Source organism: Ornithorhynchus anatinus, chromosome 4, assembly GCF_004115215.2.
Source record: "Ornithorhynchus anatinus isolate Pmale09 chromosome 4, mOrnAna1.pri.v4, whole genome shotgun sequence".
NCBI lineage: Eukaryota > Metazoa > Chordata > Mammalia > Monotremata > Ornithorhynchidae > Ornithorhynchus > Ornithorhynchus anatinus.
The window spans coordinates 43,745,509-43,764,910 of NC_041731.1; the positions used below are offsets into that span (position 1 = coordinate 43,745,509).

Consider the following 19,402-nt stretch of genomic DNA (forward strand, 5'->3'; position numbering starts at 1 on the left):
CTACTTCCTGTTCCACCCAAAACTCAAAGAAGGACTAGAAAATGAAGAAGAGGTGAGGGGAAGTGCCCAGGGAAGCTGAATTCTCTCCAACTAGTCTACATTTTGGGGAAGGCTGGGTGACCAGAGCAGATGGGAGCTAAAGAAAGCAGGGCAATGGGAGTTGCCCAAACCACATGCCCCTCACTCGGCCCCCAGTCATCTGTGCCCACTCAGAGCCGGACTCAGGGAGATCAGCAGAACCCAGAAACGCCAGGTCATTTCAGCTTGGAAATTGGGTAAAATATGATGCTTTGCCCAAAGAATTTCATTTCTCCCTCTTTAACGCCTCCGGACAAACCCCACGACGATACATGTGGTTCGACTAATCAGCTCTCGAGTTTGTGGCTTTGAGAAATCAATGTGGCAGTGAGCAATGAAACTCATTTGGGACTGTTTTTGTTTTCCAGAAAATTACGTGCATTTTTTATTCATTTTGTTCCCTGCTGCAGGAAGGAAAATTGACCAGGGTTTAGGGTTTGTTGTGTGTGTATGTTTGAAGATCTTGGAGTGAGTGCTTTTTTTTAAAATGGTATTTGTTAAGTGCTTTCTATGTGCCAGGCACTGTACTAAGCACTGGGGTAGACATAAAGTAATCAAATTGGACATGGTTCATGCCCCACATGGGGCTCACAGTCCAAATCCCTATTTTATAGATGCGGGGACTGTGGCACAGAGAACTTAGGTGACTTGCCTAAGGTCACACAGCAGACAACTGGTGGAACCAGGAACAGAACCCAGGTCTTTATGACTCTCGGTCCCATGCTCTACCCACTAGTCTACACTGCTTCTCTGGAAAATCCTTTGGAAAGATAAAGATGAATTTGGAAGGGTACTGTGAGGACCCCAACCACCTTTAAATTAAGGAGACTCAAGCTGTTGCTTAGGAGTACTGGGGTGCTTCAGCGCCTTTAGAAAAGTGCTCTCCTGTCATGCTCAGGAGTGCCTGCCTTAGAAATAGTCCTAAGGGGATGGGTGTGAAGCAGAGTCAGGGAAAAATTAAATTAACAAGGATTTGCAAAGGGGGAAAAAATCAAGACAAACGTAAAGGGCAGGAAATGACATTTGTCTTGGTATAGGAGAGGAGTACAGAATGATTCCAAGTTCATGCAAATGAGCAAGAAAATAAAATTTAAAAGGGGTAGGGATGGGAGGTAAATTTGCAAATGACTGTATGCCCTTACTACTCTGCCACCCACGAAGGAGTCTCCATTGGAACCTGCTCTCCTGTTCTCACTTTGTGGCCCCCCTCTCTGAGCCTCTCTCTGCCCTCCTCCATCTCTCATCCCTGCTGTCTGGTCCCCTCTCTATAGGTCCCTGCACTAGGGATCCCCGCTCTATGGGTCCCCGCTCTATGGATCCCTGGTCTCTGGGTTGCTGATCTCTGGTCCCCGCTCTGCAGTCCCCGCTCTCTTGTCCCCTCTCTTTGGTCATCAGCACATCATCTCTGCTCTCTGGTCCCCTCTCTCTGGTGCCCTGTCTCTGGTCATTACTCTGTCATCCCCACTCCCTGGTGCCCTCTCTCTGGTCATCACTCTGTCATCCCCACTCTCTGGTGCCTTCTCTCTGGTTCCCATTCTCTGGTCCCCTCTTTGTGAGTCTCTGGTGCCCTGTCTCTGGTCATTACTCTGTCATCCCCACTCCCTGGTGCCCTCTCTCTGGTCATCACTCTGTCATCCCCACTCTCTGGTGCCTTCTCTCTGGTTCCCATTCTCTGGTCCCCTCTTTGTGAGTCTCTGCTCTCTGCTCCTCGTTTTCTGGTCCCTGCCCCTTGGTCCCCACTATCTGGTCCCCATTCTCTGGTCCTCGCTCTGTGGTCCCCACTCTCCAGCCCCTGCTCTTTGATCCCCATTCTCTAGTCCTCTCTCTCTGGTCTCTTCTCCGGTCTCTTGTCTCCAGTCTCTGCTCTCCGGTCTCTGCTCTCTGGCCCCAACTCTCTGGTCACCGTTCTCTAGTCCTTGCTCAGTAGTCCCCTCTCTCCAGTCCCTGCACTTTAGTCCCCATTCTCTAGTCTCCACTCTCTGGTCTCCGCTCTCCAGTCTCCGCTCTCTGGCCCCATTCTCTGGTCCTCGCTCTGTAGCCCCACCTCTCAGGTTCCACTCTCTGGTCTCTGCTTTCTGGTCCCCAGTCTCTGGTCCCCATTCTCGGGAACTCTCTCGTTAGTCCCCACTCTCCAGTCTCTGCACTCTAGTTCTCACTCTCTGATCCCTGCTCTCTGCCCCCCGTTTCTCTGGAACTCGCTCTGTAGTCCCCACACTCCAGTCCCTGCTCTCTGGTCCCCCCCACCCCTCTATTTCCGCTCTTTGGTCTCTGCTTTCTGGTGTCCGTTCTCTGGTCCTTGCTCTGAAGTACCATTGCGTGGCGGACAGGGCACGGGCCTGGGAGAAGGAAGGTTTTGGGTTCTAATCCCGGCCCTGCCATTTTGTCTGTTGTGTGACCTTGGGCAAATCACTTCACTTCTCTGTGTCTCCTACCTCATTTGTAAAATGGAGATTAAGACTATGAGCCCCACGTGGGACAATCTGATTACCTTGTATCTACCCCAGCGCTAAGAATAGTGCTTGGCACATAGTAAGTGCTTAACAAATACCTTAAGTATTATTATTATTATTAATTATTCTCTGTGCCTCGGTTCCCTCATCTGTAAAATAGGAATTTAGACTGTGAGCCCCAGGTGGGACAGGGACTATGTCCACCCCGATTTTCTTGTATCCACCCCAGTGCTTAGAACAGTGCCTGGCACATAGTAAGTGTTTAACAGATACCATCATCATCATTATTATTATTATTAGTCCCCACTCTCCAGTCCCCGCTCTCTGATGTTCTTTATCCCCCGCTCTCTGGTCCCTGCTCTCTGGTCTCTGCTCTGTAGGTCCGCGGTCTCTGTCCGTCAGCCTTCCTCATGCCAGAGGGGTCCGCAGAAGTGACGTTGCCACGGGCAAGATGTGAAGGGGAGAGAGGGTAGATCGGAAGGGGGGTGGGCCATGGGGAGGTCGCCTGCTGAGAAGACTTCGGTGGAGGAAGGGGGTGGGACACGAAGAGGTTTTCAGAAAAGTTGAAATGATTTTTCGATTATGGCAAGTAAAAAATTCGTTTTCAGATATTTTCCTTGCGTGTTTTTGGAGGTGTCCTGCGTGGGGGCTGGCGGGGCGAGGAGAAGAGGCTCGATTTTGTCCAACCTATTTATCTTGTATCTATCCCAGGGCTGAGTTCAATGCTTGGCATACGGTGAGCGCTTAGTAAACGCCACCATTATTATTATTAACGAAAAAAATCACAAGGTCAGTCAATCATCGATAGAAAATGAAAAAAAAAATCGAAGCTTCGATTCCAGCAATGAGGCCGTCGAGGGGAGATGTCCGCTGAGCGCGGCGGCCCCGCCCCCAGCCCCCTGAGCGTCCAGGGAGGGCGGTGGACGAGGGAGAGGGCCGCCGCCCCTCCATCCCACCGGACCCCGGCTCGCCTTCCATTCCCTGCTCCCTCCCCGCAGCAGTGTCCCACCAAGCGCGGGGAAGCGGCGCGATAATAATGATGGCATTTGTTAAGCGCTTACTATGTGCCAAGCACTGTCCTAAGCGCCGGGGTAGATACAAGGTAAGCAGGTTGTCCCACGTGGGGCTCACAGTCTTCATCCCCATTTTTACAGATGAGATGACTAAGGACCAGAGAAGTGAAGGGACTTGCCCAAGGTCACACAGAGGACAAGTGGAGGAGCCGGGATTAGAACCCACAACCTTCTGACTCCCAAGCCCCTGCGCTTCCTACTAAGCCACGCTGCTTCTCGGCATGGCATGGCCTAGGGGCAAGAACACGGGCTTGAGAGTCAGGGGACGGGGCTTCTAATCCCGGCTCCGCCACTTGTCTGCTGTGTGACCTGGGGCAAGTCGCTTCACTTCTCTGTGCCTCAGTTACCTCATCTGTAAAATGGGGATTAACTGTGAGCCTCACGTGGGACGACCTGATGACCCTGTATCTATCCCAGCGCTTAGAACGGTGCTCTGCACATAGTAAGCGCTTAACAAATACCAGCATTATTATTCTCTGGGCCACGGTCACCTCATCTGTAAAAATGGGGATTTAAGACTGAGCCCCACGTGGTTCAATCTGATGACTTTATATCTACCCCAGAGTTTAGCACAGTGCTTGGCACATAGTAAGCGCTTAACAAATACCACTATTATTATGAGGGGCGCGATGGGCTTCGGGGGCAAGTTACCGCCTCGGGTGCGGGGAACGGGCCCAGCCAGGGAATTTCGCGGTCCCGCAATTCCCGGTTCCCGGTGGGCTTCCCGCAGAGGCGGGGGCCGGGTCGGGGTGACCGGAGGGCAAGGAAGGTGCGAGGAATGATCTCGGCCTGCTCGGGAAGACAGAGAAAGGCGCGGGGGAAGGCAGAGGGGCTCGGCTCCTCATCCCTGCGCCAGGCGAGGCAGAGGGAAATGAAAAGGGAAGAAAGGGAAGAGGAGGGAAGATAGGGGCGGGGCGGAAAATGGAAAGAGAAAAGCCGGCCGCGAGTCCAGACCCCGGCGCCGGGATCCGCTAGGGCAGGACCGGCCGGGAGACCGGGATAATAACGATGGTCTGTGTTAAGCGCTTACTATGTACAAAGCACTGTTCTAAGCCCTGGATGCGGGGAGACCGGGACGCCGGGCTGGCTCCCGGGGGACAACGGAGGATAATCATGAGGCTCATTCAAATCCCGCCTCCCCGACACGCACACTCACCCAGACACACACAAGCACACACACCCCTCTCCCCTAAATACATCTCGACCCCAATTACTCATTTATTCATTCAGTCATTCGTATTTATTGAGCGCTTCACTGTGCGCAGAGCACTCTACCGAGCGCTTGGAAAGTTCGGTTATTGGCTCTTCCAGGAGGCCCGACTGGTTTGGGCATTTTCTTTTTTGACTCCACCGAGCATCCAGACTCGGAAGAGAGTGAATGGCTTCGGTTGGAATCACCTAGAAATATTATTACTATTAAGTGCCGTCGAGTCGTCTCCGATTCACAGCGACTCCACGGATATATTTTCTCCAGAATCCACGCAAAATGAGCGCGGGACTAAACCCAGGAGGCCCACGGTGGGACAGGCGGGGAGGCCGGGTCCGGGTTGGCCTCCCCCCAGTTCCCCGGCATTTGTCCCCCTCTCCAACATTCATTCATTCAATCGTATTTATTGAGCGCTTACTATGTGCAGATCACTGTACTAAGCGCTTGGAATGTACAATTCGGCAACGGATAGAGACAATCGCTGCCCTCAGTCTAAAGAAACACATCAAAGGATCTGGAGGGGGAGTCTCGGGTCCTGTGGGTCTCCCCACCCCACCCACCCCGGCCAGGGTGATCACCCCAATGTGGATCTTAATCCGAAGGCGCTGACCTCGACCCCGAGAGCGCGGTAAAGCCGTCCAGGCCCTCTCCGGCCCGGGGCTGGGGTCAGCTCGGAGGACGCGGGGGAATCCCCCCTGCCCCTGCCCCTGCCCTCTGCTGCCTCCGGGGACCTCTGGCTGATGCCCCTCGCCCATCGGGCCCGGCCTCGGCCCCCACATCTCGGGCCGCCCCTGGTGGAGCCCGGATCCAGCCCAGAACGACCCCCCGAAATAACTCCAGGACCCCCTCTCCCGCCCTCCGACCACAGCCCGGTGTCCGGTCCTGTGCGGCCCGGCCGGGGCTTCGGCTGCGCGGCCGGCCTTCGGTGAATGAACCACGGTGGTACCTCCTTCCCGACACCACTTTGAGGGGGCCCGGGCCTCCAGGGTCCCCCCTCGGTGGAATCTCTCGCCCCCCGAGCCAGCTTCCTCTCCGGCCGGAGCTTGAAGGGGAAGGTCTCCAGGCCCGGGAGCCCGTTCTCCCGGGAAGCGCCCTGGAATCTCCCGGGATGGACGCTGGTTCTCCCGGGATGGACGCTGGTTCTCCCGGGAAGGACGCTGGATCTCTCAGGAAGGACGCTGGGTCTCTCAGGAAGGACCCTGGTTCTCTCGGGAAAGACCTTGGTTCTCCCGGGAAGGACCCTGGTTCCCTCGGGAAAGACCCTGGTTCTCCCGGGAAGGATCCTGGTTCTCTCGGGAAAGACCCTGGTTCTCTCGGGAAAGACCCTGGTTCTCCCGGGAAGGATCCTGGTTCTCTCGGGAAAGACCCTGGCTCTCTCGGGAAAGACCCTGGTTCTCCCGGGAAGGGCCCTGGCTCTCCCGGGAAGGACCCTGGCTCTCCCGAGAAGGACGCTACCTCTTCCGGGAAGGACGCTGGTTTTCCCGGGAAGGACGTTGACTCTCCGGGGAAGGGCCCTGACTCTCTCGGGCTGGCTCCGAGCCCCCAAAGCGTCGAGACAGGGAACGTGTCTCTTTATCATTCTATTGTACTCTCCTAAACGCTTAGTACAGTGCTCCGCACACAGTAAGCGCTCAATAAATACTATTGTACTCTCCTAAACGCTTAGTATAGTGCTCCGCACACAGTAAGCGCTCAATAAATACAATTGACTGATTGAGTGACTGAGACGAGCTTCCCAACCCGCTCCATCTGCAACCGCACGCAACCGCCCCGCACTATTCCAAACCGCATCTCTCCACAACGCACTAAACGGAACCGGAGACGACCTCCTATTCGGGGAGTCGAGGTCGGCCCCTCCCTTTCCCCCTTTATTTCCCCTGGAGTTTCCGGCAAGGAAACTGAGGCAAAGCCCAGGACCAGTGCCCTCCTCCTCGAAAGGTGAGAGAGCCCGAGTCAAGGTGTCACCAAAACTCCGCTTCGCCCCCGATAGTCTCCGCATTATCCGTCCCTGATTCCCGTAGGGAACGAAATCCACAGCCCCTCGCATTCCCAGGCCCCTCCAGGGCGGGACAAGGGCCCGCCGCCCCACCCTGGGACGATGGGGATGCGGAGAGGGATTTGGGAATCCGCCTTCGCCTCCCCAGCCGCCCGGACAACGCCTCCGCGGATGGCAGAGTCTTCTCTGCTGCCGCAGGGGACCGCAATGCTCCGCGCAATGTTTTCTGCCTGGATCTGGACGGCCTCCGGTCTCCGCCGGCTCAGCCCCAAGGCCCTCCCGGGGGAGAAGGTGGAGGCGGAGTGGGATGGAGGGAATAAAAAAAGGCTCCAGCCAGGAGCCCGGCTGGGCCGGGCAGGGCCGGCCCGGGCAGGAGAAGGGATGGCATAGAGGCTCAGGAGCTCCCTCTCCCCCCCGGCCCTTGGCGTGTGAAGTCTCGGCGCACCGCACCTCCATCCGAGACCCTTTCCCACTCACTGCGCAGGGAAGAGAAACGAAATCCAAATCGGGAAACCATCCCAAACCTCAACCCCTGGAAATAACCCGCCCCTCCCCTACGTCTCAGCGGCCGCGACCTCGCCCACATATGCACCCCCCGACCGAGAGGAGTGATTGGGTCGGGGGGAGGCGAGGAGGGAAAGACCCCCTGGAGGGAGGGGGACAGACTCCTCCCTTTATCTTCCTCCCCTCCCTCACACCCTGCGGCTAAGGAAGGCAGCCCACCCCGGGCCCCGGGAAGTCTGTGAGCTCGTCACTGGGCAGGGATTGTCTCTATCTGTTGCCGAATTGTACTTTCCAAGCGCTTAGTACAGTGCTCTGAACATAGTAAGCGCTCAATAAATACTATTGAATGAATGCATGAATGAATGAATGAATGAATCCCCCTGGGGACCCTGCGGTCACCAGGCCAGCGGCCGGCAGTGTCGTCCGCCTTCGGCCCCCAGGAAGGGAGGACGAGGAATTTTCGTCCAGGCCGAGGGCAACGGGGCGAATAGCCACCGTCCGTGACGGCTGTGGAGAAAGGAGGGAAGGAACAAAAGAAAAGAAAAGGAAAGGCAGGGAAAGGAAAGGAGGAAGGAAAAGAGAAAGGGAGGGAAGGAAAGGAAGGAAGGGAAGGAGGGAAAGAGAGAGGGCAGAATGGAGGAAAGATAGAAAGGGGATAGAAAGATAGAAAGGAGGAAGGAAGGGAAGGAAGAAAAGGAGGATGGAAGGAAGGAAAAAGGGGAGAGAAGGAAGGAAGGAAAAAGAGGGAAGAATGGAGGAAGAAAAGGTAGAAAGGAGGGTAGAAGGAAGGAAGAAAGAAGAGAGAGAAGAATGGAAAGAAGGAAAAGAGGGGATGAAGCGAAGGAGAAACATGACTCAATTTCCCTTTCCCCAGCCGCCTTCCCCAGCCCTCTGGACCTCTCCTGTTCCCCTTTCCAGCAGAGGAAGGGTTAAGCTGTTGTACCCCCAGCCCTGGAGCCCTGGAGCCCTGGAGCCGATCCGGCATCGTGGGGGGTCGGGGGAGGTGGGGAGGGGAATGGAACGGGAGCCGAGGGGAACAATTCCGATGGAGGGTCCCGGAAAGTTAGAGGCCCCGCGGTTTAAGGAGAGAGGGTGACAGTGCTGCAAATAGTTCCTCTGTGCGCTGACCCCCCACGACCCCACCCTCGTCAGAGGGGGTGCAGGGTCACCAAAATCCCTAGTGACAGTCTCCGGTGCAGAACGGGGGAGGGGGCGTCACTTTCTGGCCCGGACCGAGGCTCCCGGAACCCGGCACCTTCTCCCCCAACCAACGAGGCTGTGGATCTGTCCGGGAGGCCGCAGCTTCTGGACGGAAAATTCAACCCCGCTTCCACCTGTTGTCCGGCCTAGGGCCCCGGGAGGGCGTGAGCAGCGGCCTGGGACCCGACAAGGGTGCGGGGTGTCGGGGGGACCGGGGTCTCGGCAGCCGATGGGGTCCAGCGCTTGGAACAGTGCTTTGCACATAGTGAGCGGTGAACAAATGCCATCGTTATTCTTATTAAAAGCACGGCAGCCTGTCCGAGGTTCCATCGAGATGCCCCCGGATTTCAGCCTCGCCGAGCCCCGGCGGGACGGCCGGGGTCTTGCTCCCCGCTTCGGCTTCCCGACTGCGGCCAAGGGGCGTCGTCTACAGAGGGCTCCGGAACGGGTGACCCGTCTCTCCGCAGGCTGGGAGGTCCCGGCCTGAACTGCTCACGGCCTACCTCGGGCTTAGCCCCGGGGAGGGATCTCCGACCTACTAGGGGATTTTAAGGAGCCCGGGGGTGGGAGAGATAGTGGGGCGGAGCAACCCAAGGAATTCGAAGGGGGAGGGGATCTGCGAAAGGAGGAGCCTGGAAATCTGCCCTAATTGGGGAAGGGGAGGGAAGAAGGGGGGACGGGGTGCTAGCCTTCCTTGGTTGGGGGTATGCTTTACCCCTTTAATGTACCAGAGCCCCAGGAGTCCTGCCTCGGATGTTGAGAGTGCAGGGAGGGGCCAGGGGCCAGATCGGTGGAGAGAGTCTTAGTGGCCGAAGGGAATGGAGGATGATTTTAGAGGGGGCAAGGAGTAGTTCTCCAGGATGCTCTGAGCGGGGTCTGGCACAGGTTAGGTCGGGCCCTAAGGAAGCGAACTGCCACGATATGGATTGTCATGAGATGGATCGCCTTGAGATGAACCGTCATGAACTAGACCGCCATGAGGTGGGCCACCTAAGGGTGAAGATGGAGAGGGGAGAAAGGACGCTTGATTTTGAACTCTAAGCTGCCCTAGGACAAAATCTCCTCAAGCCACTCTCCTAAGGGGTCAACTTGTTTCTGTATTAGCCCCATGGAACAGCCTACTGGTAGGGTTGAGGTTCTAGGAGGAGAGAGGTAGGGTTAGGGAGGGTGGGGCTCAGAAAAGGCAGAATCTGTGACAAGCTGGGAAGGAAAGAAAGCCCCAGGAAGAAACAGAACCGAGATGATCTTGAGAAATCGAGGGTGGAAGGCATAAGCTAGGCAGACTGTACCTCCCAGAAGATCAAAACCTCTCATCCATTTCAAGGAGCCCAGTTCAAGGATCCCAGAGCCCAGTGGGAGGTGGGGGGGAATTAGTGAGGGTGGACAGGAAGTGAGGGAAGGGGCAACTTGGCGCAAGGAGAAGCAGTGTGGCCTGAAAGAGTCTGCACCTGGGAGTCAGAAGGACCTGGGTTCTAATCCGGACTCTGCTGTGTGACCTTGGGCAAATCACTTCAATTCTGGGCCTCAGTTACCTCAGCTGTAAAAAGGGGATTAAGACTGAGCCTCATGTGGGACAGGGACTGTGTCCAACCTGATTTGCTTGTATACACCCCAAGGCTTAGAACAGTACCTGGCATATAGTAAGCACTTAACAAATACCACAATTAGTATTATTAGTAGTAGTAGTAATATTACCTGATTAGCAGGAACGTTTCAGCCCCTTCGGGAATTCTTGACTGTGGATTAACTGGAGAGGAAATCTTCTCTCACTCAGGTCAAAAAAAGTAAACGTCCCTTCAACAGGCTGTCAGCTTCTCCCTGGCAGCTCACTGCTCAGGGCAGAGCTCCCTTTGATTCCTTTTCCACCATCGCCTAGGATTGTAAATCCCAGCGTGGTGATCCTAGGTTGAGCCCAAATGAAAGTTGGTTGTTGTTTTTTTTTTTCCTAATTTGAGCCCAGTCCAATTAAATACAGCAGACATGGTGGGAGGAGGAGGGAAGATGGGGGCTGAAGAAATAGTAAATAATCATGCAAGCCATATACAGATGAAATGCAAATTAGATGTGTGGTTTTTTAAAGTCAAGCCATCTTTATCTTTATAATAAAACTACAGCCCTGCATTTGCTCCCCACATAACTCAATAGTGCAAGCCTCCTTGAAACAGCATGAGCCAGGCTGGATATGAAACTGGGACTCCGGTGACCTCCAGTGAGCTGCCTGTCTCCCTTCCTCCTCCCCTCATCCTCCACTCTAGTGTTTAATCTACCCTGGGAATAGGAACAATGGGGTGGGGGCAGAGGGGTATTCTAGTGAAAGGGTCTGTTAGATCCAGGAGGCAGGGGGCAGAAAGGGGGAGATGGAACCCAATGAAATAGGTGAGAAAACCAGCCAACGCCTGATTCAAATAAATGTTTTAAGAGAAAGATTTGTCCCCAGCCGTTATGCTCCTCGGCCAGTGCAGTTCGCCAAAAGAGTGAGATTATGCAATTCCCTGGATTCTCTCTCTCTGCTCTCCCCGGCATTCTCTGTCCTCAACCGCCAACCTAACCAAATGCACCTCCTCTTATACTGAGCACCAGCTGGGCATTAGCCCAGCAGAAGCCTCCATCAGACTTGCCTCTCTGTAGCTCCTCCTGATCCCCCGTGTGCCATCCTCCTATCTGCAGGGAATCTACCAACTCTGTTATAGTGTACTCCCCCAAGTGTTTAGTACAGTGCTCTGTACACAGTAAGTGCTCAGTAAATACCATTGATTGATTCTCTCCCACTGCTCTTCCCCCCGGAGGTGACCACCCAGGGGAGAGAATCCCTGTGGGGCAGCAGCCGGCAGAACAAAAGGCAAAACCTAGCTCTTTCCTGGTGGAGCTCCCTTAATCCAGACCTGAAAATAAGTACCGAAATTTACCAGGCTGCATCCCCATCTTATTACCCAAGTTCCAGAAGGCATGGAATCTACATTCTTTAACACTATTCTGATATTAATCGTGGGTGAGTGAATCAGTGGCTAGTTCTCAGGTCGGATAGGGCAAAAAGAGGAACTCATTTTTTTGTTGAATTCCTTATTTTTAAAGCTCCCCTCCCCCAAAATGCCAAGAGGGCAGGAAAGGGGGCCAATTGGGAGTGTATCGCTGTGGACTGTACTTAGAGCAGAATTTGTAGCTGATCCAGGGTCCCCCGGGGCAAGGGGGCTCAGGAGCAGAAGACTCTGGGACGCAGAATTTTTTCCAAATAAAATATAAATGCCTTTGTCTCAGTCCAGCCCTCCCACACACAGAAGGGGGGAGGGGGTGCTTCCACTACTGTGGTTCACCGGAAATCCAATGTAACATTATTTTATCATGCAACTCCAATCAATGCAGCACTGGGAAGCTAATTTCAGACTACATTTTTTTTAACCTCCCCTGCTTGCCATAAGCGTTATTGGACAGCTACCTGGTTGTCAGGAAAATATATTCACCGGCATGTGAGATGCCACCTAACACAGTCAAACCGATGATGACTCGAATGACTAAAAGATGGTGTGGCTATGCAGGGGGCAAAGCAGGGGCTCGCCTGCTCGAGCTATGACTGGTGGATATTCTCTCTGCTTCTTGGGGAAATCTCCCTCATGGTGTGCCTATCGTCTGGGTTGGAGAAAGGGAAAGGGATGCTCAGCTCGGCTGTCACGTTCAACCCCGGCCTTAACTCTCCAGTCTTCCCTCAGTGAGCCTGCGCTTGCTGGAGGGTTTGGTTAACCGGTGATGCAGAGAGAGTTTCGACTAGCTCAAATCAAATGAACCCACAGTGTTTACTTTAATGACTAAAACGTTGCCCATCACCTGCCACCTCTGGAAATGTGCACAACCCGGAGCGGCTGGCAGGAGAGAAACCCCAATGGCAACATGAACAAAGGAAGAAAATCCAGTCCTCAGCCAGCTCGACTGCCCCTGCTCCTTCCTGCGTGGAGAAGCTACTCTGGCACAAAACGCTCAGCACCAGGCCCTGAAAGTCAATAAACTGGGGCTGTGTCACAGCATGAGAAAAAGGGTGCACGGGGCCCAAGACACTTCCCGAGGGAACGCCCTGAAGCCAGAACCCCGATCCTAGGACCCACCAGAAATATTGGGAGCCAGGAGGGAGGCCGGGGAGTGGTAGGGGAGAAGGGAAAAGCCCTGCGTCAACCCTGCAGAGACATTCCAGAAACAAGCCATTCAGATTTCCTTTTTCTCTCAAGACCATCGTGCTCTCAAGCGCCTCCAACCTGGGAGACGCCAAGAGAGCCATAAACTATATTGGCATTCTACCCAACTAGCCTGCTAACCGTTGCTCCTGGACTAGGGCACGTGCAAGACCTATCTGCAAGACCAAAATAACCAGATTCAGAAACCGGGGTCAATGTCCCTAGCCAGTTACAGAGACACCTGTGGAAAAAAATTAAAATCAGACATTTGGGCACTCTCCCCATTCCCCATCTCACCTGGCCTCATCCCTTTCTGCTCCGCTTTCTGACCTTAGAGTCAGAAGCAGTCACAGATTGTTGCCTTCCCCTGGCTAGCCCCTGAGGAGATACCACAGCCTTGACAGTTGGGGGCTACAGAAAGATCTGAGGACTTGGGGCTCCGAAGACTGTAAGCTCATTAAGGGCAAGGACATTGTCTACCAACTCGGCACACCATAAGCGGTCAATAAATATGAATTGATTGATGGAGAGAGAGTGGCCTAAACTCCACAATTCAATCTCCTGTCATACCCTTTAACTCCAAAAAGGCAGGTTCCAAAGCAGAGCAGATGGAAAGATAAATCAATCAGTCAAATTATTGAATGCTTATTGTGTGCAGAGCACTGAACGAAGCATTTAGGCGAGTACAATAGAACAGAAATGGTAGACATGTTCCCTGCCCACAAAAATCCGCAGACATGTGATGGGGTGGGGGAGGGGGGAAGGGGAGAAGGGGTCACAGCCCTGAAAACTATCTGAGCCCTACAGACATTCCAACCCCCTCCTCAGAGTAGGGACAGCAGAGGTAGGTGACATTCCCCCTTCCACGCACCAACCCGACCCCACAACACATGCCCAGCACCATGCCCACATCTCAGATGTGAAAAGTTTAAATCACTGAATCCTTCCTTGGCCTGGATTTTTCCATCTCCAACCAGAGCATTCCCTTGTCCCAGTCCCAAGGGAGGACTGAGGTTTTCTCCTTCCATGGTCCATGTTCCCCTGGGGGGGAAGCCACAAGTCACCTGCAGCAGACCACAGAGTTCCACCTTCACCCTCACCTCGGCCACAACTCAGGATCTGTTCCAGTTAAACCACCATTTCTATGAACCAGAACCTGGAATACCAAATTTAATCAACTACGCTCAGCTCCCCTTCTCACTTCTGCCTCTGAATGTGCTCAAATGCACACACATGCACACACTCCCACATGGTCCCTGACACACAGCGGCCCAACCTCAGTCAATAATCCAAGTTTCGTAGAATGTTGGAAATATGCACACACCTGCACACACATGCATGCACTCCCACATGCTTCCTAACATACACAAAGGCCTGACATGAGTCATTAATCCAAGTTTCCAGCGTGTTGGAAACATGGCCAACATCAGATCCCTGGCCCTCCCAGCTCTGGCCAGGGGAGCAGGAGAGGGGCAGGGCGCTCTTCCCACCACTCCCCTATCCAACAACCCTAGGCAGGGCTGGCAGTCAAGAGGGACTTTCACAGAGTGTTAATGCTTCTGAGGGTTAACGCTGGGGAAATAGGAATTTCAAAAGGGTCAGAGAGCAGGAGAAGCAGGCGGGTGCCCTCTCTCCCAGGCTCCATCTCCTCTTATGAGACTTATCTGCTCAAAAGTCCCAAGCGGTGCCCAACTTTAAAAGGAGCTTGTTTTAAATTGGGCAAGAAGAGGTTTCCAACAGCCAAGCCCTCTGATCAAAACCCATAAATGAATGGGTTTGAGTCAACTCCCTGATCCCTGAGCTTTACAAAGAAAGATCCAATCGATAGCGGGGTGACTCTGGGAACCCCAAGCCCTCAGAATTGGGCAGCATGAGACACTCCACCAAAAAAAATTGACCTACAAGAAAAAGAGAAGGGAGAAAGAGAGGGTGAGCCAGGTCAGACCAAGCCCCCTCATCTCTCCACTGGAGACCCCCGGCCCACAAAATCATCCCATCCTAAAGAAGACCCAGGAAGACTGTCTCCATTCTGGGATGGGAGTGAGAAATGGCCAGAGGTCCCGGCTCTGCCAGCCCTAAGTAACCAGCTTTTGGTCTCCCCTAAACCTACCCTGCGGTTTCTAAGTATTCTGGCCTGCAGACCCTGTTCATAGGAAAAGGTAAACGAGACAGTGGGGCTGGGGACAGTAGGGTTGGAGACAGAGCTGGGGACGGTAGGGATGGGGACAACAGGACAACAAAGCTGAGCTGGGGTCAGCAGGGTTGGGGACAAAGCTGGGCTGGCAGCAGGCAAGAGACAAATAAAAAACGATCGTCTGCCCTGAGTTCTGAGACTCATCCTTTCCCAGTGGCCACTCAATAATCAGCCCAGGAACAAGGTTCCCAGCTCCCTGGAGTCAGGACTGCTGTGCCCAGTAGGTTACTTGAGGAGGGTGGGGTGGAGGTGGAGGGAAGCTCAAGGTTGTATTCTTTCCCACCTTTTCTATCCCAAGGGCATAGTCCTCCCTTCACCCCCTTCAGGACATTGTCCCCAAGACACGCTCACGCCCCTCCACGCCTTTTTCTGAGCTCCAATCCCTCTCTGTCCCCGAACCCCGGGGGAGAGGGAGGGGAGAGGGTCGAGGCGAGGGGCTGCGGGGTCTCTCCCGCCGAGTAACGGGGCCCCAGCCCGGCTTGGGAAAGCCTGGGTCCAGGCGCAGAGGACAGAATGGTCCGGGGGAGATTCTGTGTGAACTGGCGGCTGGACTGCTCGGAGACAGGGGTGAGGCTAACCCTGACCGGGCCTGGCCCGGTGGGGACGGTGAAGGAGGAGAGGGAGCCGCAGCGCTGTCGGGGCAGGTCCGGGGAACAGGTCCGCCCACCCTCTCCCCTCCTGCTCCGGACCCAGGTCCACCGGGCTTCCCCTACCGGACTCGCACGCCGGCGATGAGCCCGACGCCTATACAGTAATAATAATAATAGCAATGATGGTTTTTTGTTAAGCTCTTACTACGTGCCAAGCACTGTTGTGAGCGCTAGGGTGGATGCCAAGTTACCGGGTCGTCCCACGCGTTACTATGTGCCAAGCACTGTTCTGAGCCCTAGGGTGGATACAAGGTTATCGGGTCGTCCCACGTGGGGCTCCCAGTCTTAATCTCCATTTTACAGACGGGGGAAACTGAGGCCTAAAGAAGAGAAAGGGACTTGCCCAAAGTCACCCAAGCTGACAAGTGGCGGAGGCGGGATTAGACCCCACGACCTCTGCCTCCCAAACCCGTCCTCATTCTCTAATCCAAGCTGCTTCTCTAGCTGGCACCCGCCCCCTCCTCCCCGGTGGGCGAGAACGCCTGGGTCCCCGCCGACCGGCTTTGGGGGGGAAATCCCTAGAACCGGTCCACGTGCCTTCTCTGTCATCGCGCCCTCCCCGTGACGTCACGGTGGCGTCACAAGGCCGCATGACGTCACCCCCGGCAGGTTCATTCATTCATTCATTCAATAGTATTTATTGAGCGCTGGTATTTGTTAAGCGCTTCCTATGTGCCCAGCGCTGTTCTAAGCGCTGGGGTAGATACAAGGTCATCAGGTTGTCCCCCGTGGGGCTCACAGTCTTCCTCCCCATTTTCCAGATGAGGGAACGGAGGCCCAGAGAAGCGAAGTGACTTGCCCAAAGTCACCCAGCTGACAATTGGCGGAGGCGGGATTGGAACCCACGACCTCTGACCCCCAAGCCCGGGCTTTTTCCCCTAAGTCCCGGAGCGGGGGGGGAGACCCGGGTAGGACGAGGGACGCGGGGCGACGCGTGTCCCTCCCGCCCCGGACGCCGGGGACCCTCGGCCGCCCTACCTGAAATAGTCCACCTTGCAGAAGATCTCCTTGTTCTTGATGTAGCAGCTGCTCTGCTGGCGCAGCGATGTGCGGCACACGGAGCACTCGAGGCAGCGCACGTGCCAGATCAGGTTGTTCACCTGCCGGGGGGGAGCCGCGGTCAGCGGGGCCGGAGGGGCAGCCGAGAAGCCCGGGGTCTCCGGGCTCAGGCTCCCCGCCACCGGCGCCCTCACCCCGGCCCCGGCCAGCCGGACGGACGGTGCCGTGCCCTGCTCCCTGCTCCCTGCGCCCTGAGCTCTGCGCCCTGAGCCCTGTGCCCTGCCCCCCGTGCTCTGCGCTCTGCGTCCTGTGCCCTGCATCCTGTGCCCTGAACTCTGTGCCCTGCCCCCTGTGCTCTGCGCTCTGCGCTCTGCGCCCTGAGCCACGCGTCCTGTGCCCTGCCCCCTGTGATCTGCACTCTGCGCTCTACAGCCCTGCATCCTGTGCTATCCTGTGCCCTGAGCCCTGCGCCCTGAGCCCTGTGATCTGCGCGCTGCGGCCTGTGCTATGCTTCTTGTCATTAGTCCTGTTCCCTGCGCCCTGAGCCCTGTGCCCTGGGCCTGTGCTCTGCGCCCTGTACCATGCGCCCTGCGCTTTGCGCTCTGCGCCCTGCGCCCCGTGCCCTGTGCCCTGCTCCCTGCTCCCTGCGCCCGGAGCCCTACTCCCTGTGCCCTGCGCTCGGGGGATCCGGGACCCCGAAGTGCGTTATTTGTCAGGGGGGAGACGGGGGCGAGCGGAGAGGGGCGGCGGGGCCCGGGTGTCCCGGCCCGGGCTCTCACCTTGAGCAGGTATCGGTCGAGGATCTCGAGGCCGCAGCTGGAGCAGATGTTCTTGCCGGCGGCCGGCCCGGAGGAGGAGGCGGCGGAGGGCGGCGAGCAGACGGACGGGGTGCTGGGCGTGCTGGGGGACGAGCGGGCCTCGTCCTTGTCCAGGGCCCCGGCCAGGGGCTCGCCGTCGGGCTGAGCCTGCGAGGGAAGGAGGGCAGCTGGGGCCAAGTGTCACCCTCGCCTGGACAGGTCGGTCGGGATTCCCTCAGGACGGGGGTGAGGGGCGGCTCCGGTGACCCTCCCAACGAAATCATTCATCCATTCACTCAATAGTATTTACTGAGCGCTCATTATGTGCAGAGCACTGGACTAAGCGCTTGGAACGGACAAATTCGGCAACAGAGAGAGACCATCCCTGCCCAATGACGCGCGCTCGAAATCAGGCCGGGGGCCCAACGAAATCAGGCCAGGGTCCCAACGAAATCAGGACCGGGACCCCAACGAAATCAGGGCGGGACCCCAACGAAATGAGGACCGGGGCCCCAACGAAATCAGGACCGGGGCCCCAACGAAATCAGGATGGGAGTCCCGACGAAAGTAAGCGCTTCGTACAGTGCTCTGCACACAGTAAGCGCTCAATAAATACGGTTGAGTGAACGAAATCAGGATCGCGGCCCCAACGAATTCAGGACCGGGGCGCAGTGAAATGAGACCGGGCCGCGGAAACGCGATGGAGGAGAGGCGGGTGGGAAGGATGGGGAGGCCGGGCTTACCATGCTGGACGGAGTGGTGCCATCGAGGCAGCGGGAACTCGCCTTACAGCCGGGGCCGGGCTGGGCCATCACCTTTGGGGAGAGAGCGAGAGGCTGAGCGGAGAGCTGGCGCCGGGAGCCTGCGCCGGGGCTGTGGTCGGCGACGCTTGCTGCGCCCTATATAAACCAGCGCAAAACAATAAATAAGAACTTTCTAGTGGGCATTTAAACCCTTCCCCACAAAAGCGGTGTCTCTCTAATGAAGCAATTTGAATTTGGATTGAAAAAAAATTTTTTTTTCCCCCTTCCCTCCCTGCACTTAACCCATGGCTCTTGAAGTAATCGCTCAGTTCCCTTGCAATCCAAGGCGCTGAAAACCACAAACTACCTGCAATTAGAAATTGTCGTAAATGCCCAAGATAAGAGGTATCCAGAGTGTCAATTCCAGCTGTCAATCAGAAAAATCCATCAGGCCACCCAAAGAATTGCAAATTTGATTTTTTAATGGTAGTAATTAAAAATCGAAAATTTTCACTCTCTTCTCTCTCCTCTCTCTCACACTCTTTCTGTCTCCCCCTCTCTCTCTCTCGACCTCCCCACATAACACGCAAAAAAGAAGAAGGAGAAAAATAAAGAAAAAAGCGAACAACAAAAATGAAAATCTAAATCTCAGCCCCCTCCCTCCCCCACCCCTAAGCCCACCGTAAAGTGGCGGCTGCAGCGAATGGTCCGCGATTCAAGCCCAACCTCACTCGGGGTCCAGGACTCGTTGAGGGGGAGAGAAGGGGGGGAAGGGAGGGGGGAGAAAAATGAAAAAGCAAAGAAAAACAGAAAAAGAAGAAGAAAACACCCCCTCCATCCCCCTCCCCACCCCCCAAATGCGCCCGCAGCTGATATTTAAAGCTCCGAAGGGGCAGCGATTTTGGAATTCATCGCGCGGCATCTCCACCGAGCCTCGGCGCATTTTCGGTTATTAAGACCCTATTCATTCAGACAATACCGACCTCTCCTCCTCCTGATTTGCTTGTGTCTTTGCTAAATCGCTTTTTGAGAAATTCCTCAAACATTTGCATAATGTTTGCCTTTTTTCCCCCCTCCCCTCTTTTTTTCTCTCCCCCCTCCCCGCCTCCCCCTTTCCCTTTCCCCTCCCCCGCCCAGCCCGGGCTCCTGGGTTTCCCCCGTCCCGGATTGCGCTCCCGGAGCCGCGGGCCCCGACGAGGACCCCGGTGTCCGGCCTCTCCTCGTCTCCCCCGGCCCTGCGGACCCGGGGACCTGCCCCCCCGCCCCAGGTGCCCTGACCCGACCCGGGTCTGGAGGGAGGAGAGGGGACGGGACCGTCCGGGTGTGGAGGCCCCTTCCCCAGGGCCCGGGG

At 55.8% G+C, this 19,402-nt stretch overlaps 1 protein-coding gene across 2 annotated transcripts in view; it reads right to left on the reverse strand.

Moving 5' to 3' along the window:
* LHX6 (LIM homeobox 6) overlaps positions 1 to 18,201 on the reverse strand; it is a 49,143-nt gene extending 30,942 nt beyond the window's left edge. For both annotated transcript variants that reach the window (XM_039911798.1, XM_029063731.2), the window contains exons 1-3: positions 18,052 to 18,201; positions 17,291 to 17,476; positions 16,491 to 16,612 (exon numbers count right to left, since the gene is read on the reverse strand). In XM_039911798.1, coding sequence (XP_039767732.1) covers positions 16,491 to 16,612; positions 17,291 to 17,476; positions 18,052 to 18,120 — 377 coding nt within the window. In that variant the 5' untranslated portion in view covers positions 18,121 to 18,201. The remainder of the gene's footprint in view (positions 1 to 16,490; positions 16,613 to 17,290; positions 17,477 to 18,051) is intronic.
* Positions 18,202 to 19,402: the final 1,201 nt, after the last annotated feature.